The sequence below is a fragment of the Pantherophis guttatus genome, chromosome 3 (assembly GCF_059756535.1).
Source record: "Pantherophis guttatus breed Tessera chromosome 3, ASM5975653v1, whole genome shotgun sequence".
Taxonomy (NCBI): domain Eukaryota; kingdom Metazoa; phylum Chordata; class Lepidosauria; order Squamata; family Colubridae; genus Pantherophis; species Pantherophis guttatus.
This window is the reverse complement of record NC_142065.1, coordinates 208,875,291-208,898,356: the sequence shown is the minus strand read 5'-3', so window position 1 is coordinate 208,898,356 and position 23,066 is coordinate 208,875,291. Positions and strand designations below refer to the sequence as shown.

The 23,066-nt window shown below is 44.0% G+C and overlaps 1 protein-coding gene across 1 annotated transcript; it reads left to right on the top strand.

Moving 5' to 3' along the window:
* The first annotated feature begins 14,128 nt into the window (after positions 1–14,128).
* LOC132712025 (proto-oncogene Mas-like) lies at positions 14,129–15,182 on the top strand. The gene has a single exon (XM_060692330.2). The coding sequence runs from the start codon at positions 14,185–14,187 to the stop codon at positions 15,100–15,102; it is 918 nt and encodes a 305-aa protein (XP_060548313.2). The 5' UTR covers positions 14,129–14,184; the 3' UTR covers positions 15,103–15,182.
* The last annotated feature ends 7,884 nt before the right edge of the window (positions 15,183–23,066 follow it).

Genomic DNA, 23,066 nt, shown 5'->3' with positions numbered 1-23,066 from the left:
CCCATGGCTGTTACCACTTAAGTATGTTGCTCTTTCCCCACCCCTGGGGTCCTTCTGTGGGGTAGAGACCCTTCTCTGCCCTCAGCCATCCACATTCATTCGTCCAATGGAGGTGAAGGGTGGGAGAAGCGTACCCCTGCAGCGCTTTAGCTCTCGCTAATGAAGGTGAATCAGGGGTGGGTTCTAAATTTTTTTTACTACCGGTTCTGTGGGCGTGGCTTATTTTGTGGGTGTGGCTTGGAGGTCATGTGACTAGGCGGGCGTGGCTAGCTGGTCAGAGTCATTTCTGGAAGGTCCTCGCACTTACGACCAGTCCTCGCCCTTACGACCCGACTCATTTGTTTGCTTTTAACACTGATCAGCTGTTGGGCGGCCCTTTGAAGCCCCGCGGCAAGAGTTTAAACAGTTTTTTTCCCTCTAGTCATCAGCTGGGACTCAGGAGGCAGCAATAGATTGGGGGTGGGTATAAAAGGTATAAAAGGTAAGAATAACATGGGTGGGCGGGTGGGTGGGGAGAACCAGTTCGGTGATGTCATATCGTCACCACTACCGGCTCGGCCGAACCGAATCAAACCGGGAGGAACCCACCACTGAGGTGAATGTATGTGTCCCAGAATAATGCTGCGGGATCCAAACTCAGTCATTCACCTGGACCAGAGGTTTTGTCTTCTGAGCTTTTGGACTCATGCTGGAGCCATCTTCAGGGAACTTCTCTCTAGCAGAGTGTGTGCTGTTCTGTGTGTGGTATTTATATTTAGAAATTCGAATAATAATAATAATAATTTATAGTGTCTGTTGTATGTGGCTTTTTCGATGTTGATTAGGGTGTGTTGATGGCTGGCTTTTAATCCATTAGCTGTTGTTTGCTTGTGCTGCCCAGCTTTCACCTTCTAAGTACTTGATAGGCTGGTGGTAAAACAGCACTCCTGTTGATTGATAAGTAGTCTGTTTCCCAGGCTTCAATCACTTCTCTGGCTGCTTTTGTGCCTGCTCGTCCAACAATCTGGGTAGCTGCAAATTCAAATGTGTTGGATGAGCAGGGACAAAAACAGCCAGGGAAGTGATTGAAGCCACATACAACAGGCACTATTTATTTATTTAGCGTATGGTTGGTCACACACAGTATTAAAACACTTCATTTTTACAGGTTAAAAACAATTAAAACAATAAAAAAAGCAGTAAGAAAACCTAAAAGGAAAACAGAAATAACATTTCAAAGTTTAATGTCGAGTTTGGAGATCCAGTCAGTAGCTGCCGTTGTTATGCAGAGGAAGTCCCTAGAATCTCCTGGATACCTTCTGTTAGGGCATTCCCTCACTATGTGCTGGATAGTCTGTCGAGGGGCCCCGCAATCACATTGTGCTGAAGGTGTCTTTCCCCATTTATACAGGGAGTCAGCACACACCCCATGAGTTGTTCTAATTCTATTATATGTCACCCATATGTGTCGGGGTAGGCTAAATCCTGGAGGTATACTACTAGGACTGATATGCTCGGAGACATCTTGGGGGGAACAGCTATTCCACGCCTCCATCCACTTTTGTGTGGTGTTCTGATGATCGGCCATCAACTTACGCACTGTCAAGATTGGTGGATTTCTTGACTTTAATCGGCATCTTAAGAGATCAGGAATGTATCCATGTATGGATAGAGAGGAATTTAACAGGATCTTACTATACTCCCGAATGAGAGCTTCTTGTCGTCATAAGTGCGGGGGGAGTATGTGACTAAGAACTGGTAACCAGTAACTAGGTGTAGATTTTATGCACCCAGTAATTAGCCTCATCGTATGGTTAAGTTGAACGTCAATAAGTCCTGTATGTGAGCTGTTTATCCACAACAGGCACTATAAATACCACACAGAGAACAGCACACACTCTGCTAGAGACAAGTTCCCTGAAGATGGGCTTCAGCATGAGTCCGAAAACTCAGAAGACAAAATCTCTGGTCCCGGTGACCAACCGAGATTGAGTCCTAGCTTTCACTACTGATTGGAGCCCTCATTATGGTTCCACCTGCACCCAACTTTTTTTTTTTTTTAATTTGATTTATATGCCGCCCTTCTCCGAAGACTCAGGGCGGCTTACAATGTGCTCAGCAATAGCCTTCATCCTTTTTGTATATATTTATACAGAGTCAGCTTATTGCCCCCACAACTGGGTCCTCAATTTACCTACCTTAGAAAGGATGGAAGGCTGAGTCAACCTTGAGCCTTGGCGAGATTCGAACCCTGCAGTAATTGCAGGCAGCTGGTCTTAATAACCAGCTTAATAACAGGGTGCCTTAAACCCCTGTACTACCAAGGCTCTTAGCCTCACCCCCAAGGCTCAACTTAGCCTCACCCCCAAGCTTGTCTCTTCTTCTGGCCATTTGGGAGGGGCTGCATTCATAATTTAGGCTAAGTGGGGGGGTCTTTCCACAGTTTAAGGCTTTGTATCCTTTGCATGTAGTCTTGGACCAAGGGGCCCTGCTCGTGCCCTCATGACCTCCAGACTGGATTACTGCAGTGCCCTTTACATGGGGCTGCCCTTGAACTGTACTTGGAACCTTCAACTGGGACATGACACCGATGAAACATAACGTAGCCATGTTGTAATATTCTACTTTTTTTAAAAAGCCATTTTAATACTTTAAATGGCCTTCTCTGCTCCTTTTGAGAAAATGTTTGCATACAAAGCTAAAGGGATAGATTATTTATTTATTTATTTATTTATTTATTTATTTATTTATTTATTTATTTATTTATTTGTTTATTTGTTTATTTGTTTATTTATTTGATTTATATGCCGCCCTTCTCCGGAGACTCAGGGCGGCTTACAATGCGTTAAGCAATAGCCTTCATACTTTTGTATATTTTATACAAAAGTCAGCTTATTGTCCCCACAATCCGGGTCCTCATTTTACCTACCTTAGAAAGGATGGAAGGCTGAGTCAACCTTGAGCCTGGTGAGATTTGAACTAGCAGTAATTGCAGGCAGCTGGTGCACTGTAACAGTGCTTAATCAGCTGTGCCACCAAGGCTCTATGAGATTAGGCTCATAAAACTATCCTCTTGCTCGGATATTTAAGAAACCAGCTGTGGATGCTGCAGGAAACACAGGAAGTTGAAAGATGAGAAACCTGACTGATCTGAGTGTTTTTTTCCTACCTACGTGAGATATACCAGATCTGAGAAATGCTTGTTTTACTGATAAGAAACACTTGTTATCAGACATCGCCTAGTTTTGATAACCTTTAAAATCACATTTTTATTTTTTTTTTTGGTGAGGAGTGGTATATGCTGGCAAATTTTCCCCTGGTGGTTTGATTTGGGAATGATATAATCCCAAACCAAGGAAGAGCCTTGGTAGTACAGTGATCTAAAGCACCCTGTTATTAAGACCAGCTGCCTGCAATTACTGCTGGTTCGAATCTCGCCAGGCTCAAGGTTGACTCAGCCTTCCATCCTTTCTAAGATAGGTAAATTGAGGACCCAGTTGTGGGGGCAATAAGCTGACTTTGTATAAATATACAAAAGGATGAAGGCTATTGCTGAGCACATTGTAAGCCGCCCTGAGTCTCCGGAGAAGGGCGGCATATAAATCAAATTAAAAAACAAAACAAAAACTGACCCATTCTGCCCAGAATCTGCCCAGAATTCTGCTCAAGGTTATTAAAACAGTCAATTTCTCCATCTCTGCTAGCTTTTATTACTTTCAAATTCCATTCTTGCTTTGTGGGTATCTATTCTTTTTTTTTTTCCATCTTTGAGCAACCTGGCCAATAATGTCATGTGTCCAGCATGGCTATACACCAAAGGCACAGGGAATGCTGTTACCTTCCCAATAAAGTGGTACCTATTAATCTACTTGCATTTGCATGCTTTCGAACTGCTAAGTGGGCTGGATCTGGGCAAATAATAGGAGCACACCTTGTTGCATGGAACTCGGGTCTCAAATAGGGTTTAACAGATTAACAGAGTTGGAAGGGATCTTGTAAGTCACCTAGTCCAACCCCCTGCCCAAGCAGGAGTTCCTACATCATTTCTGACAGATGGCAATCCAGTTTTGTCTTGAAAGCCTCCAGTGATGAAGCTCCCACAACTTCCAAAGGCACCTTCTGTTCCATTGGTTGATTGTTCTCACTGTCAGAAAATTTCTCCTTATTTCTAGGTTGAATCTCTCCTTGACCAGTTTTCATCCATTATTCCTTGCCTGGTCTTTGGGTGCCTTGGAAAAGAACGTGTTTTCCCAAAAATAAGACCCTGTCTTATGTTTTTTTGAACCCCAAAATAAGCGCTTGGCCTGCAAAAATAAATGGGTAGACCAGTGCCTGCAAAAATACATGAGTAGACCAGTGCCTTGGAAAACAACGTGTTTTCCCAAAAATATGACCCTGTCTTATGTTTTTTTGAACCCCAAAATAAGCGCTTGGCCTGCAAAAATAAATGGGTAGATCAGTGCCTGCAAAAATAAATGGGTAGACCAGTGCCTCCAAAAATACATGAGTAGACCAGTGCCTTGGAAAAGAACGTGTTTTACCAAAAATAAGACCCTGTCTTATGTTTTTTTGAACCCCAAAATAAGCGCTTGGCCTGCAAAAATAAATGGGTAGACCAGTACAGCTCTGCAAGCAGTTAAAAGCCTGGTAGACGAGTTCCTTTGCTAAATCCTAAAGAATTGTCACATGACCATCAAGCCATACCCACAAAATAAGCCACGCCCACAGAACCGGTAGTAAAAAAATTTAGAACCCACCCCTGGTGGGTTCTACTTACCTTTACTACCGGTTTGCAATGGGACCGTGCGTGCACTCATCTGCACAAGCGCAGAAGCATTTTCATGACATCAGAGTCAGTGGGCGGGGTCTCCCACCAGTTTTACTACCAGTTCTATAGAACCAGTGCAAACTGGGGGCAACCCACTACTGGACCAAGGGTTCGATAATTTAACACAAAACCTTTTCTATGGATTTTTTTGCCATTATTTGTATTTTGGGCCTGGTGGGAAACGGAATGACAATTTATCTCCTGGCCTTTTCCATTAAGAGGAATTCTTTCACCACTTTCATCCTGAATCTCTCCGTTGCTGATTTTGGAGTCCTCACATCCCTCGTTATGGCAAAAATATTTGTGACAGTCTCGACTCTGGGTAAAGAACGTACATTGTTCAAGCCTTTTTCTTCTTATCTTTTGAACTCTTCTTCACCTATTTAATTAGTTAATTAATTTTGTAATAATCCAATATTATTTCTACATGTAATAAAAATCCAGCATTATAACAAGGGGATGTGTTTGGGAGAATATGAACATTTACCAGTATCCACTCAAAATTTATATCTAAATTACATGACCAGCGTATGTGGGAATTTATTCCCAGTATATAGCTGTTTACTCTGTGATTGCAATTTTTCCTTAGTAAGAATGCAAAAGCCGCCAGATGCCTACCCATTATTCAGTGGTGAACTCCAAATTTTTTACTACCGGTTCTGTGGGCGTGGCTTGGTGGGCGTGGCAGGGGAAGGATACTGCAAAATCTCCATTCCCACCCCACTCCAGGGGAAGGATATTGCAAAATCTCCATTCCCACCCCACTCCAGGGGAAGGATATTGCAAAATCTCCATTCCCACCCCACTCCTGGGGGAAGGATACTGCAAAATCTCCATTCCCACCCCACTCCAGGGGAAGGATATTGCAAAATCTCCATTCCCACCCCACTCCTGGGGGAAGGATACTGCAAAATCTCCATTCCCACCCCACTCCAGGGGAAGGAGATTGCAAAATCTCCATTCCCACCCCACTCCAGGGGAAGGAGATTGCAAAATCTCCATTCCCACCCCACTTCAGGGGAAGGATGTTGCAAAATCTCCATTCCCACACCACTCTGGGGCCAGCCAGAGGTGGTGTTTGCTGGTTCTCCAAATTGCTCAAAATTTCTGCTACCGGTTCTCCAGAACTTGTCAGAACTTGCTGGATTTCACCCCTGCCATTATTTTTTCAATTTCTGGGCAGGGATATACTGGCTTTGAAAACCCTGGAGTTATATTGGGTTCATACTCTCCAGATAACCAGGTTTCTTATAAGGCTGTTATCTCAAATTCAGAGAGAAATTTCACCAAATCATTGTCAACAGAATTTTTATTGAGCTACGTTCCAGCTTACAATTTGTAAAAGTCTGTTAATAGTTGAGTTGTCTGAGTAGGAGGTAAACATTTGGGCAGTCAGTTTATTCCTGAAACTGGAGCAATAATGTCAATACTTCTGGTATATTCACAATTGTTATTAAGTGTTCTGACCCAGATCCCCAAACACGACAAACCCTCTGACGTGAATTCAAAAGAGTCCTTCATTAGGAGTGCCCGCAGCCCCGACAAAAAGTTTATCTTGCAGGCTAACAAGTCAGGCTGGTGGGAAGATGAATAGTTTTCTGTCATATCTATTCATTTCCACCCCCTGTTTTTTATCCCCAGAGCTAGGGTGAGCAGCAGTGGCTCTTCCTTCCCAAGGACCGGCCCATAGATTTCCACTGCTCTCCTCTCCTCTGCTGTCTGTGTATCCATGCATTAGGGACTGGACCCAGCTGTTCCTTCTCTTCCTCATCAGCCACCTCCAGACCTGGGGGTTGTTGACCCTCCATCTGAGGGCTGACGGTTGGCCCAGGCTCCGCCTCTGCCTCTCTCTCTCTCTCTCTGCCAGCTCCATTTCCTCTTCCCCTTCGGAGCTCTCAGGTTGCCTGGATGTTGACCCTGATTCACACGCCTCCTCCTCCTCTGATTCGGCTGCTGGAGGGGCCATTCAAGCTTCCTCTCTCTGAAAGTAATGACTGTCATTACTTTTGTTTCTGTTTTCACACACCTTTTTTTTTAAAAAAAACCATTAGGTCATCTGTTTTTTGTGGGTTAGAGGGTTTGAGCAATATTTGCATGTCGAAATTAATTCTTTGTCATTTCTTCCTCTTTCCCATGCTTTCCCATCTTCTCGTCTCAGTTCTCAGCCAGTTAAATGCAGAAAGAAAATCGTATTCGGAATAACAAAATTGGAAGGAACTTTGGAGGTATTCTAATCCAACCTCCTGTTGTGACCCAGGCCCAAGTAGGTAGTAGTTGACGCAAACAGTTCCAAAAACAAACAGACTTTACTAGAACAGCTGAGAATTAACTCATTCTCAGTGTAGTCCAAATTAAATCAAAACAAATTCTTCATAACATAAATTCTTCAGTCCAGTCACCAACCTTGGTATAATTAGGCAAACTGCCAAAGGCTTCTCTTGGCAAAAGTTCAGAAGCAGAAGACACCGACCAGAGATAAGTGCAGCAAGACAAGAACAAGTCTATCAACGTTGTTTTCCGACAAAGAGCCCAAAAGCCGTTGCTGGTCTTTTAAGCCTTATGGGAGGGGCCAATCATCTCTTGGCCCTACTCCCTACTCGTCCTCTTTGCTTTAGCTGCTCCTTCCTTCTGGCAACTCTTCTCATACCTGCACTAGAAACAGGCTCCTCCTGTTCCTCTGCCTCTCTGCTGTCAGCCTCTGGAGGCTCTGGAGTCCGCACATCTCTCCCCGATGGCCCTGGCCCCATCTATGCCCCCAACGCAGAGCCCTCATCTGGGCCTTCCCCAGCCTCCAGGACTGGCCCATTGTTGTGGCTCCGTTGCCTGAGCCTGGGCTATCAACAGATGCAGACTCTGAGAGTGAGGGGGAGGAGTTGGCAAGGCCTCCCTCTCCAGGACCCTCCTCTCTGGCAATGCCTCCGGAGGACACCGAAGGCCAAACGATAGGCTCAGAGCCAAGCATGTCCCCGCAGCCACAGGTGGACAGCGATGAGGAAAATAAATGCTGGCTGGACCCTCGACAGAGGCGCAGGGAGAAGCATGCGCAGCAGAGGAGAAGGCATGCCAGAGATTAAGCTGAGTCACTGGACCACACCCCACAGGCTATAAAAGGGAGTGTGGTGGCCATTCGGACTCTGTGATGGACAAAGCTAATCTCTGGCGAGGCACTTTGCACTTTCGGACACAACACCTATTTGCTATGGATTTAATTACAAACTGGGCTATTCAAACTGTATTTTTGTCTGTGTTATCGGAGTAAAAGCTCTTGGCAGGCAGCCACAGAGTTGCTGCCAAGTTCCTTATCACTGTCGGTGAGTGTTTGAAGAGTTTATTTAACCCTCGGCTGGCTGGTTGGGTGTGTGCATGGTACGGGGACAGAACACCCATGTTCTTCCTCAGCCTCATCACTGTCTGACTCCACTGCAGGCTGCTGGTGGACTACAACACCTCCTGCTCAAGCAGGAAACCTATACCTTCTGGGCAAACGGTTCAAGTCGACAAACTTGAACAATGGGTCCTAGCCAACAAAATGAAATTTAATGTGGAGAAAAGCAAGGTTTTACATGTAGCTAGGGAAAAAAAATAAAGGTACAATTACAGCTTAGGTGAAACCTGGCTCAAAAATTAACTGTGAGAGGGACCTGGGAGTGCTAATTGATGATCACTTAAATACAGGGGTGAAATCCAATTTTTTTCCCTATTGGTTCTATGGGCGTGGCTTGGTGGGCGTGGCAGGGGAAGGATATTGCAAAATCTCCATTTCCATCCCACTCTGGGGTCAGCCAGAAGTGGTATTTGCCAGTTCTCCGAATTACTCAAAATTTCCGCTACCGGTTCTCCAGAACCTGTTAGAACCTGCTGGATTTCACCCCTGCTTAAATATGAGTCAGCAATGTGCAGCAGCAGCCAAATACAATCCTTGGTTGTATGAAGAGAGGCATAGAATCAAAACCATGTGAAGTATTAGTACTGATGTATAAAACGTTAGTAAGACCATACCTAGAATACTGCATCCAGTTTTGGTCGCCACAAATAAAGATGTTGCAACTTGGGATGTTGCAATAAAGATGTTGAAACTTGGGGGAAAAGTGCAGAGAACAGTAACTATGATGATTCAAGGCCTGAACACTAAAGCATATGAAGAACGGTTGCAGGATTTGGGTATATGTGGGTATTGTGGAAATGGAACATTTGCAAGCAAACAACTAAACAACTTTAACAGCTAAACTCAGAGACTGGCAAGGACTCCAAAAGCAGAGCCATCGTTGTGATCTCAGGAATAGGCAGGATCTCAAGACCAGGCAGGATCTTCTGCAGGCAGGAGGCAGGAAAACACAAGAGTTGAATGAGTTTGCGTTTGATCAGATTAACCATAGCAGAGGAGTGTGATAACCACAAGAGATGACAAAATGACTAATTTCTACAGAAGAGAATTGTGGTGTCCTTGATGTTTTTTCAGTTTGGTTGTTCGTAGACATTTCATGTCTACTGTTTCATGTACGACTTCACGTACTCCTGCGAGTCCCTTGGACTGCAAGGCGATCAAACCGGTCGGTCCTAGAGGAGATCAACCCTGACTGCTCTTTAGAAGGCCAGATCCTGAAGATGAAACTCAGATACTTTGGCCACCTAATGAGAAGGAAGGACTCATTGGAGAAGAGTCTAATGCTGGGAAAGATTGAGGGCAAAAGAAGAAGGGGACGGCAGAGAATGAGGTGGCTGGATGGAGTCACTGAAGCAGTTGGTGTGAGCCAGGGGTGGGTTCTACATTTTTTTACTACCGGTTCTGTGAGCGTGGCTTATTTTGTGGGTGTGGCTTGGAGGTCGTGACTAGGTGGGCATGGCTAGGTGGTCAGAGTCATTTCTGGAAGGTCCTCGCACTTATGATCAGTCCTCGCACTTACGACCCGACTCATTTGTTTGCTTTTAACACTGATCAGCTGTAGGAAAGCCCTTTGAAGCCCCGCGGCAAGAGTTTAAACAGTTTTTTTCCCTCTAGTCATCAGCTGGGACTCAGGAGGCAGCAATAGATTGGGGGTGGGACCAAATAAAAGGTAAGAATAACGTGGGTGGGTGGGTGGGGGAGGGCGGGGGGGAGAACCGATTCGGTGGCGTCATATCGTCACAGCTACCGGCTCGGCCGAACCGGACCGAACCGGGAGGAACCCACCACTGGCGTGAGCTTAAATGGACTTCAGGGGATGGTAGAGGACAGGAAGGCCTGGAGGAACGTTGTCCATGGGGTCACGATGGGTCGGACATGACTTTGCAACTAACAACAACAACAACAAAGACATTTCATTAGCCTATTAAGGTAACATTTGAGTGTGGGGGTTGATGCCTGTTTATATACTGTAGCTTGCCCTGCCGATATTGGTGGGGATGTGGTTTTCCAAGCAACCAAGCTCAGAAACCACCAAAGACTTCATAGTGACTAATTTGTTCCATATTAAACTTCATTTAGCTACAGAGAAGACATTTGTCCCTGAATCTGTTCAGTAACACCATCAAGAGAAGCAAAGGAAGGAAGGGAAATTTTGTGTGCAGAAAAGGGTAGGAGACACTCATTTCTTCACAAGAACAATGAACGGGGCAGATTCTGGAGTTCTGTAATACAGGTAAGACAATTTTTTAATCTAATTTCAGAGAGTTGATCATGAAGCATCCTTTCTTGGGGCCTGTAGGAAGAGCTACAGGCCCCGAGAAAGAGATCTTTGAAGACTTCTGAATTCGCAGAAGAGTTGGAGCCAGACAGATTTCAGAAGAGATGTATCTTCATAGGGTAGGCACAGTCACACAGAAGGCAAATATTTAGGTCTTCCAAAAGACACTGTTGATAGATGGGACCTGGAGTGAACTTACTCTGCCAGATCTTTCTGGTGATACAGAAACAAACAAGAGTGACCCCTTGTTTTAAGCCATGGAGACCTTTATTGGGGGCAACCAACACTGTGAATTATATTTTCAAGCCTACTGGTAACTAGTGCAATTTACAAAGTAGAAGTGTCACATGAACAGAATGAAAAATGCCCATGACTATTTAGGCTGCTCCATTCTGGACCAACTATAGTTCTGAAATATTCTTCAAGGGTAAAGAAAGTGATGCCTTCTGTATTTTGGGGAAAAAAACCCCACAGAGTTAAAGCTTCTTTTTTACTTCCTTTGCTCCAAATAGTCCTTTTAAATTCTGTCTATGTCCTCAAGAATATATGCTAATCAATATCAGAATAACAGAGTTGGAAGGGACCTTGGAGGTCTTCTAGTCCAACCCCCTGCTCAGGCAGGAGACACTATACCATTTCAGACAAATAGTTGTCAAGTCTCTTCTTAAAACTTCCAGTATTGGAGCAGACACAACTTCTGGAGGCAGGTTGTTCCACTGATTCATTGTTCTCACCGTCAGGAAATTTCTCCTTAGTTCTAAGTTGCTTCTCTCCTTGATTAGTTTCCATCCATTGCTTCTTGTCCTGCCTTCAGGTGCTTTGGAGAATAGCTTGACTCCCTCTTCTTTGTGGCAGCCCCTGAGATATCGGAAGACTGCTGTCATGTCATCTCTAGTCGTTCTTTTCATTGAACTAAAGTAAAGGTTCCCCTCGCATATATGTGCTACTCATTCCTGACTCTAAGGGGCGGTGCTCATCTCCGTTTCAAACCCTAAGAGCCAGCATTGTCCAAAGTTGTTTCTGTGGTCATATGGCCGGCATGACTAAATGCCAAAGGCACACGAAATACTGTTACCTTCCCACCAAAGGTGGTCCCTATTTTTCTACTTGCATTTTTTACATGCTTTCGAACTGCTAGGTTGGCAGAAACTGGGACAAGTAACGGGAGCTCACCCCGTTAGGCGGCACTAGGGATTCGAACTGCTGAACTGCCGACCTTTCGATCGATAAGCTCAGTGTCTTTAGCCACTGAGCCACCACGTCCCTACATCAAACTAGACATATCCAATTCCAGCAACTGTTCTTCATATGTTTTAGCCTCCAGTTCCCTAATCATGTTTCTTGCTCTTCTCTGCACTCTTTCTAGAGTCTCAACATCTTGTTTTACATAGTGATGACCAAAACTGGATGCAGTATTCCAAGTGTGGCCTTACCAAGGCATTATAAAGTGGTATTAACACTTCACGTGATCTTGTTTCTATCCCTCTGTTTATGCAGATGCAGATGATGGGTTTTCTCATTCTCACAGAAGTTATAAACAGGGGTGAGTTTTGCTTCTCCTTCCAAATTATGATTAAGTCTTTCCTTTGCAAAGATCTGGAGATACACTTAGCAAAATGTGAAGCAAGTTCCTCTTCTTTACTGGAATCTATTTCTGATGCCGAATAAATTCTGCATGCTCACCATAGCCACATCAAAGGCAGACCAAACTGGAGTCGTCCAAGAAATCTCGCTTTCTGAACTTCCTTGGATTCTCAAAGAGATCTGTTTAACCTCACCAGGAATTCTTTTACTTCATCAACAGGTATGTCCTTAGCAAAGATAGAACTCTCATCATTGGTTATATGAAAAAAAAATAATAATTCTCAATTCAGAATAAGTCTCAGAAACTGCAAGGGCAACATTTGTTCATAGTATGATTTCTTACGAAAGGTTATCCATCACAGACGAGCAGTTATTTTTTTAAAAAAGAAACCCAGTTATTTATTTTATTTATTTATTTCATCAGGCATGTCTAAGATAACAGATATAAGTATAAACATGATTATGAATACAGGAAATGGATAGGAATAAAAAGGGACAGTAGGACAGGGATGGTAGGCACGATAGTGCACTTATGCACACCCCTGACAGACCTCTTAGGAATGGGGTGAGGTCATACAGTAGACAGTCTAAAATTAAAATTTTGGGGGTTTTGGGGTGAAACCACTATAGTTAGGTAGTGCATTCCAGGCATTGACCACTCCGTTGCTGAAGTCGTATTTCCTGCAATCGAGTTTGGAGCGGTTTACCTTTAGTTTGTACTATTGTGTGCTCGTGTATTGTTGAGGTTGAAGCTGAAGTAGTCATTGACAAGTAGGATGTTGTAGCAGATAATTTTGTGTACTACGCTTAAGTCAGACCGAAGGTGGTGTAGTTCTAAGTCATCTAAGCCCAAAATTTCAAGTCTGGTGGCATAAGTTATTCTGTTATGAGCAGAGAAGTGGAAGACTCTTTTAATCTTCTAACTTCTAATCTTTCTGTTATTTTTATTCATTCTATAAACAATTTATGTTCTAATGTTTCCCTTATCTAATTTTATTTCTTCCTCCTTAGCTTAAGGTGGCTTCTCTGGTGGTGTATTCAGCCATTGTTTCATTGTATACTTTATTTCATTTCATTAGCTTGCAGTTTAGTTTGGTTTGGTTTAGTTCAATGAGATGGCAGCTTCCTAGAATCCTTGCTAAATTGTCACCGACCATGTGAGATTCTACATCATTAGAAATATTTAGTAGGGAAGACCTTTATCAGTTAATATTCCAAAGCAGGGGTCTCCAACCTTGGCAACTTTAAGACTTGTGGACTTCAACCCCACAAGTTGAAGTCCACAAGTCTTAAAGTTGCCAAGGTTGGAGACCCCTGTTCCAAAGGACAATTTTTTCTTCTCTTGTGATGTTTATCTGGGAACAAACATAAACCAACCAGAATATTATTAAACGTTCTGGTTATTTATAGGTGGTCCCAAAGAGAACATTTGAGAAGGATAAGAATTATGATTAATAACTTTGTACGGCAGTTGCTTTACACTTTAAAATAAAGATGGAAAGATCCATATTGTACTGTATGCCATTAAAGTGGTCATCTGACTATTTTTTTCAAAAACTTTAGATATGACACAGTTCTTGGGAAGAAGCAGAGGAAACCAAACTACCCACAAAACAGAAAACATTTCCTCTTTTAACTGGCAAAGTGATCACATTAACTGTTCTCCATGAGTCATTTCTGCTTCGCTTCTATGGAAAGGCATTAAGGCGAAACAAGAAACGTGTCCTGAAACCAGATGATGCCAGATGATGAATTGACCCCATATGGCTGAAAACTGATGGGAGAAAATAATCTACAGATACTGATATCACAATTTCTGCCTTCTTGAGCAAGAACCAATGCAGAAGTACCCAAAAGGATAACCCAAGTGATTTTTTTTGCTGAAGATTTTCTGTGAAATTGTCTACATCCTGTCCACATCCTTCTTGGAAAAATCAGAACAGATGCAAAAGTCATTTGATGGCTGTTGACTAAACTAAGGGTCAGTGCTTTGTCCTTTAGCTTTTCTGGATCCATCCTTAGCTCTCAAGACGAAGCAGAAACAAGAAAATCCAAGTGAGATTCATTTCCACAGAAGATAGCAACCAATGTGTCAAAACTCCATACTTTTCTGGAATAACGGATGCTAAAATGGGAAGTTTGGCATTCAGGTATAGCGATCACAACAAGACTGAGGACATCTACTCCAAGAGCAGCATTCATGAGCCTGAATATCAGAAAATAGTCATCTATTCTTTAATCATTTTAATCTGTATTCCAGGAATTATTGGAAATGGCATTGTCATCCGACTTTTGGGATGCACAATTAGGAGAAATTCTTTCACTGTTTACATCCTCAATTTAGCCATAGCTGACAGTGGGACCCTCATATTCCTATTTCTGACAGGAATTCTGTACCTGGCTAAGAGATTATTCCCCCTAATAATAACAGAATGTTTCATATGCACTTATTGCACTGGTCAAATTCTTTTGACAATCATCAGCATCGACCGATGTTTGGCTCTCTTCTTCCCAATTTGGTATCGATGCCATCAGCCTCCTTACTTGTCCCTCATACTTTGTGCCTTCTCATGGCTAGTCTCTTTGCTCCTCTGTACAATTCATTTTGCTCTGTTTGATGCAAAACTGACTAAAATCTTCCCTTCGTTCTATCACATTCTCATATGTACCTCGATTTGCATCCCACTCATGGTGGTTTCCACCCTTGCCCTCTTCATCAAAGGCTACCTTAAGTCACAGATGCAGAAGCGAGGAAGGCTTCTCAAAGTCATTTTGCTGGCCCTGTTTTTCTTCCTCATCTTTTCTATTCCGCCAAGTGCCATTTATCTCAATGAAACTCTTTTCAAGCACAGGTATGGCAATTTAATCACATATGGCTACCTATGTGCCTGTCTAAACAGCAGTGTTAACCCGCTGATCTATTTTCTACTGGGGAGAAAGATGGAACATCCTTCTAGATGCAACCTAAACATTATCCTCCAGAGAGTTTTCAAGGAGGAAGAAGAAGAGAATGGAAACCAGCTAGAGGTCCAGGTTGATAACCAGTGATGATGTACTCATGAGAATGATAAAAAAATATATATCATATTTCTATACCGCCTTGCCAGGAACATGATAATTAATTCAGAGAAACCTCCTCTGGCAAATCCAGTATTGCCAAAAATGTAATGCCAAGGAGATTAGGAAATGAGTCTGTCATTTTCTCAATTGTAACAGTAATTTCTAAGTCATTTTTTTTTTTTAAAAAATTGATTTATATGCCGCCCTTCTCCAGAGACTCAGGGCGGCTTACAATGCGTTAAGCAATAGCCTTCATACTTTTGTATATTTATACAAAGTCACCTTATTGCCTCCATAATCTGGGTCCTCATTTTACCTACCTTAGAAAGGATGGAAGGCTGAGTCAACCTTGAGCCTGGTGAGATTTGAACTTGCAGTAATTGCAGGCAGCAGATGTAAGTGGATGTTAATAACAGTGCTTTTTAGTCTGCTGAGCCACCAGAGCTCAGTTGTACAGTTCTTGTTGAGATGACTTGATGAAACAACTCATGGGTGAAAGGCTTTAAACTTTTCTTCAATCTTGGTAATTAGCCGAGAAGCTAGATCCGTGATGGCGAACCTATGGCACGCCTGCCACAGGTGGCACGTGTAGCCATATCGGTGGGCACAAAAGCTCAGCTCCAGGGCACATGCGCATGCCGGCCAGCTGATTTTCAGACCTTGTGGGCCCACCAGAAGTAGGGGTACAGTCTGTTTCCTGCCTCCGGAGAGCCTCTGGGGGTGGTGGGCAAGGCCGTTTTTGCCCTCCCCAGGCTCCAGAGCCTTTCTAGAGCAAAAAACAGGCCTTCCAGTCCCACCAGAAGTTGGCAAACAGGCCATTTCTGGCCTCCAGAGGGCTTCCAGGGTGTGTGTGGGGAAGGCCGTTTTCGCCCTCCCCAAGCTCCTAGAAAGGGTCTGGAGCCTGGGGAGAGAGAGATACGGGCCTACCGAGTCCACCGGGCCATCATGTGCCAGGAATGGGTGGGGGGGTTGCGTGCGCATGCATGGGGGTGGCGCACATAAAATTATGAGTTTGAGCATGTATGCGCACGTGACCCCCCCTCCCCCCTGCTCCTGGCACGCAATGGCAAAAAGGTTAGCCATCACTGAGCTAGATGAATGGTTTTTATCTTCGAATTTCTGCACCTGATGTTTGTTTGCCTGCAGGCATAAATCAAAATGGTCCAAACACTATTTCAACCTGTTGTTTCTAGATATATTACCCTCACCGTCAGTTACTCAGCAAAGTTCATTTACTAGTGAGAATTGATTGGTGCTTCTGAAAATGTAATTCTGCATCCACTCAATATATATATTGAGAGGATGCAGAATATATATATATATATGTTTTATTAGTATGTCATGCATGTTTAAAAATATATTGCACGGTTGATTTCAAGACCGGTTTTGATTTAATTAAAATTGTAGTCATCCATTTTTATGGTTTGTATTTTCTATTTTTATCTCTTGAATGAATGAACATCTTGAATGTTGAATAAACAGGAAGGAAGGATGTAAATTTAGCAAATAAATGAATAAGAAATAAGTGTTGTGTAGAAGTCATGTGTTTGCCTCTGGACCCTGAGATCCACATTTCAAAGGACGGATGGAAGGCCGAGTCAACCTTGAGCCTGGTGAGATTCGAACTGCCAAATTGCAAGCAGCCAGCAGTAAATAGCCTGCAATATTGCATTCTAATCACTGCGCCACAGTAATGCTGGATGGTTCCCACTTTTCTTTTCTACCTGCCAAGAATGAGCTTCCTCTTCTTTGAAATTACTCTTCTATTACTCCAAGATCATGGCCAGAGAGATCGTATAATACTTTGTCCACTGTACTCAATTCTATGTTGGTCAAAACCAAGTAGGGAGAGCTAAGAAAAATACCAACACCAAGTTCTCTTTAAATTGATTTAAAAAAAAAAACCGATTGGTTAGGATTAGTACATGGAGAAGGGGTTTAAGATGAGAGGCGATGTAAGTGTAGTGTAAATTTACAATCTCTAATCTTCCACTCCAGGATAAAGTGACTAGGAAGTTGGTGGGCTCCCAACTCCAGCTTGACTTAAATAACACTGATTTTCCTGGTGCCATTTAAATGGGATTTAATTCAGAATATGATTTTAAGATTGCTTTAGGTCAAATTGTACCAATTTAGTGGTAAAGAGTTTAAGAAACTGAGGTCAAATGTTCAAAGCATTATGAGCAGGGGTGAAATGCTCCCGGTTCGGACCAGATTGCCCGATCCGGTAGCAATGGAGGCGGGTGGTTCGGAGAACCGGTAGCAAAAATCCCTGCCTCCCCCATGCCCAGCTGAACCGCACAATCATCAGAGGCTTTATTTTTTACTTTTAAAAGCATTTTTTCTACAACCTCTTCGGCCGAAAAAATGCTTTTAAAAGTAAAAGAAAAAAAGTCTCTGATGATCACACGGCTCAGCTGGGACCGTCAGAGGCATTTAAAAGAAAAAAACCCTTCTTTTTCCTTCCTTCCTTTTCTTCCTTCCTTTTCCTTCTTTCCTTCTCTTTCCTGTTTTTTTTACTTCTCCTTCCTTCCTTCCCTTCTTCCCTTTTTCTTCTTTCCTTCTTTTTCCCTTTTTCTTCTTTTTTCTTCCTTCCTTCCTTTTCTTCGTTCCTGCAATTCTGTTGTGATGCCTCAAAGGAGCCCCCGAGGCCTTAATTTCCTGCTACTAACTACGGTAAGTGTCTGCAGCAACTTCCATCAGAATCCGCTCTCTAACCCCGTTCTAAATAATGGCTAACAGTGTTTACACTGAATAAATTAACCTCATGAAATCTGTCCTCTCCTATTTGCTAAATGCATTTAAAAGTTCAGCTTGACTTTTACTGACTAAAGCACATTTTTAAAAGTGTGGGTTTAAGCCCCCCTGGGGTTCCCCAAGACCCACCCCTCCCGGGGTCCAGATCTAGAATATTATCCCAAAGAACATTAGGTTAGATGAGAGAGGGGAAAATGCCATAAAACGTTATTTCAAGTTTCAGCTTGACCAATGATCAAAGTACTTTAGGTTGTTTACAATAAAACTTTTTTTTTAAAAAAACCACCACCCTGTAACAATAAAAGCAAGTAAGTGCAGAATAAAACTGTCATGCGAACCAGGCAGCTTGCAAGGCAGCCATTCAAAATGAAATTAAAGTCCAAGTCAATTCAAAAAGCCCAGGAAAAAAAAAAAAACAATCTTCACGGGATGCTGAAAATGTGCAAATGCCAGATTTTCTGGGAAGGAAACTCCATTAATAGGGAGGAAACTCCATTAACAGGGCGAAAAAGTTCTCCAAAGAAGAAGAAGTGGTGAAAAAAATCGCTCCGAGGGCAAAGAAAGAAAGAAAGAAAAAAACAGGAACGTAAATTCCTCTTTTTTAAAACTTCCTTTTGCGTTAGGGACATCCATCCTCTTGCAGTGGTGAAATCCAAATTTTTTTTTACTACCGGTTCTGTGGGTGTGTCTTGGTGGGCATGGCAGGGGGAAGGATATTGCAAAATCTCCATTCCCATCCCATTCCTGGGCCAGCCTAATGTAAATGAAGCGGGCTCTGATAGATGACCACTGGATAACTTTCTATTCACTCTATTCTAAAAAGCAATGCATCCGGTTGGAAAAAGTACAAACTCAGCCAAAATCCTTTTGGTACCTCTAGGAGGCCTCTAAGTTGTCAGAAGAAAGGAACATTCTAATGACATACAGCTTAAAGGTTGGTTAGGTCAAGGGGATCCACATGAGTTAAAAGTTGTCTATCATCAGAAGATGATTTGAGTCTATGCTTCAGTAATCTACAAAAAGAATTATGACAGTTGGCAAAGAATAAAATGAAACAGTAATTAGGAAGTGTCAATTAGAAATGACAAATGTATATGATCACATAAACTGCTGAGTTAACAGAATCCTTTGTCTAGAAGGGTATAAAAACCATTGTAGTTAATTTCTTTTTTTTTAATTGAAAAAGTTTTTCAAATACAAATTTCCCCCTCCCCCCCCTAACCCCCCCTCCCCCTCCCCTTCCCCCATGGCTTCTGCAAGATGAGATCCAAATTAATATCATATTATATAATACTTTACCACCCTTTTACACCAACCCCTATGTGCCAAACATTTCTTTCTAACATTGTTATTATGTCCCCCGCATACTATACGTTTCAAACAACATTCGGCTATGAAACTATACAATAAATCCTAATTTGGCATTTGTTCTACTCGTAATCCACCCCCATACGTATATCTCTTAACTCAAATCTTTTAAGTATATTAATATCTAAACATAGCATCCCTTTTCTTCCTACAGGTCTACCATACATAATATATTTAATATCTTTATTCTTCTGCCCATATCACTAAAAGATATTTCCATATATAAATAAGACCCTCAAATGACTTTAAATTTGTATTCCATATGGTATCTTCTGTAATGTCTTTCAACTAGATTGTTAATTCCATCGACCATGTTAGGGTAACATCAAGTCCTGCTTCCAACAGTATATTCAGTATCTTCAATTACCATCTGCCCCCATCATTAATAAGTATTTCTGTATATGAAAAAAAAAAACCCGAGTGACTTTATATTTATATATTGTAGTTAATTTCTGTCTTCGTTCAACGCTTCATGTACAGAGCTTTGAACCTATTGCACAATATAGCCTTGGTACTACAGTGGTTTAAAGCACCCTGTTATTAACACAGCTGCCTGCAATTTACTGCTGGTTCGAATCTCTCCAAGGCTCAAGGTTGACTCAGCCTTCCATCCTTTCTAAGGTAGGTAAATTGAGGACCCAGTTTGTGGGGGCAATAAGCTGACTTTGTATAAATATACAAAAGTATGAAGGCTATTGCTTAACGCACTGTAAGCCGCCCTGAGTCTCTGGAGAAGGGCGGCATATAAATCAAATTAATATATATATATATATATATATACAAATTGTCTCTGATTAACCCTGAAAAGTTGCGTTGCTCTTATCAAATCCGCAACAAGCCAGAGTTGGTATTTGCCGCTTCTCCGAACTACTCAATGTTTCCACTACCGGTTCTGCAGAACCTGCTGGATTTCCACCCCTGATCCTCTGCCATGCGAAGAAAACTCAAGCCAGGCTTTTACCAGGTTGTTATATTCCTTCCCTGCCACGAGAGCGATCCCAGATGCCAAGACGAAGCTTGCTGATGGTTACGGCTGTTAATAATCCAGATTTTTTTTTTTCTCCATCTCGAACATCTGGCTGGTCCCCTGTCTCGTTAACACAGCTGGCTGGCCGATCCTTGAAGGGCGGTGCGCTCCGGAGTCAAGACCTTCCAGATCTCTCGTCCGATGGGTGGTGGGTGTCTTCCAAGCCCCCTCCCATCCCTTTTGCCCGTCGGAGAGCATCTTCCCAACGCGGCTCTCCCACGATTCCTCTCCGCCTTGCAAGCCGAAGAAAGCTCCGCTCCGAAGTGAGGAAAGAAGGAGCGGAGCTGGTTTATAAAGGCGGCGCAAGAAGCCCAGCCTCCTTTTGGCCACCGTGCAATAGTGAGCTTACACGACGGTGTTTTTTGCACAGACCCCACCCGATTTCTCCTGCCCGCCAGGCTCCGGCTCTTGAACCGTTTGAGAGGAAGGTTGGGACGCCGCCCAACGGGAGCCGCTTTGCGTGTCGCGGGATAACCGGCTCCTGCGTTCACACGACCCGGGGAGCATCACGAACTAGCCCCCTTCTGTCTCTCTCCCCCCCCCTTCCGCCCCGACCCGTTGCAATCCTCAGTCTTGGCCCGTGGGAGGTCCGATGGCTGCGTCCCCGAGCGAAGGGAGGAAAGTTCTGGGCGAGGGGGTCGTGAGAAGGATGCCCGGGTTGGACTTCCAGGTCGGGTCCTGGAGAGAGAGCGGTGCCTGCTTCGGGCGAGGTTGAAAGGGCTGGAGGTTTTAAAGCAGTGGTGAAATCCCATTTTTTTTTTAAAACTATCGGGTCTGTGGGCGTGGTGGCTTGGTGGGCGTGGCAGGGGAAGGATACTGCAAAATCCCCATTCCCTCCCCACTCCAGGGAAGGATACTGCAAAATCTCCATTCCTTTCCCACTCCAGGGGGAAGGATATTGCAAAATCCCCATTCTCTCCCCACTCCAGCGAAAGGATACTGCAAAATCCCCATTCCCTCCCCACTCCAGAGAAAGGATACTGCAAAATCTCCATTTCCATCCCACTCCAGGGGAAGGATATTGCAAAATCCCCATTCCCACCCCATTCCAGGGGAAGGATACTGCAAAATCTCCCTTCCCACCCCACTCCAGGGGAAGGATATTGCAAAATCTCCCTTCCCACCCCACTCCAGGGGAAGGATACTGCAAAATCCCCATTCCCACCCCACTCTAGGGGAAGAATATTGCAAAATCCCCATTCCCACCCCATTCCAAGGGAAGGATACTGCAAATCCCCATTCCCTCCGCACTCCAGGGGAAGGATACTGCAAAATCCCCATTCTCTCCCCACTCCAAGGGAAGGATACTGCAAAATTCCCATTCCCTCCCCACTCCAGGGGAAGGATATTGCAAAAAACCCATTTCCTCACACTCCAGGGGAAGGATATTGCAAAATCTCCATTCCCACCCCACTCCAGGGGAAGGATACTGCAAAAACCCCATTTCCTCACACTCCAGGGGAAGGATATTGCAAAATCTCCATTCCCACCCCACTCCGGGGGAAGGATACTGCAAAATTCCCATTCCCACCCCACTCCAGGGGAAGGATATTGCAAAATATCCATTCCCACCCCACTCCAGGGGAAGGATACTGCAAAATCCCCATTCTCTCCCCACTCCAGGGAAGGATACTGCAAAATCCCCATTCCCACCCCACTCCGGGGGAAGGATACTGCAAAAAAGTACTCTTGAGCTCCATTTTTGCTGGCAGAAGCAGCAGGCTGGTCCTTTGCTGTTTCCAAGGCGAGGCCCGTGGACCAGATCTGTGCACCCCGTGAGCCAGATACATCCCACAGGCCTTGAGTTTGACACTCCAGCTTTGGAGGAAGCTGTGGATGTCTGCATATTCTCAATATAGCTAGCAATGCTGATAAAAATGTAACTCGGTTTCATTCTCAAGTGCACAAATGGTTTGGTGTAAAATGCTCTAGAGTGAAGCTAGGAAGAAAACTGGCTGATATGAGCATAAGGCACAGGAGTACACATTGATCAATGTTGGAGCCCCAGTTTTGGCCTCTGTGCATCCCATTTTTGGCCCATTCCAAAAATGGTCTATCGCCACCGAACGGGATGTGTGGAAAACGGAATGCACGGAGCAGGGGTGGGTTCTAAATTTTTTTACTACCGGTTCTGTGGGCGTGGCTTATTTTGTGGGTGTGGCTTGGAGGTCCTGTGACTAGGTGGGCGTGGCTAGCTGGTCAGAGTCATTTCTGGAAGGTCCTCGCACTTACGACCAGTCCCCGCACTTACGACCCGACTCATTTGTTTGCTTTAGGACGGCCCTTTGAAGCCCCACGGCAAGAGTTTATAAACAGTTTTTTTCCCTCTAGTCATCAGCTGGGACTCAGGAGGCAGCAATAGATTGGGGGTGGGACCAAATAAAAGGTAAGAATAACGTGGGGGGGTGGGGGGTGGGAGGGCGGGGGCGAGAACCGGTTCGGTGACGTCATATCGTCACCGCTACCGGCTCAGCCGAACCGGACCAAACCGGGAGGAACCCACCACTGGCACGGAGGCCGAAAATGGGTTGTGCAGAGGTGGCAATAGGCGGGGGTGATCCCCGCAGCCTGGAACAGCTAATCATCAGTATTCCGGGAGGCTGATCCAACCACCAATCAACTGCTTGTGCTAAATCTGACCAGGCTGTTTGCTGTTTGTTGCAAAGAGGAAAATTGCTGGGAGGCAGAGGCTGAAGTGTGGGGGCTGGCAGGCAAGGGTGAAATCCAGCAGGTTCTGATGGGTTGTGGAGAACTGGTAGCGGAAATTTTGAGCAGTTCAGAGAACCAGTAGTGGAAATTT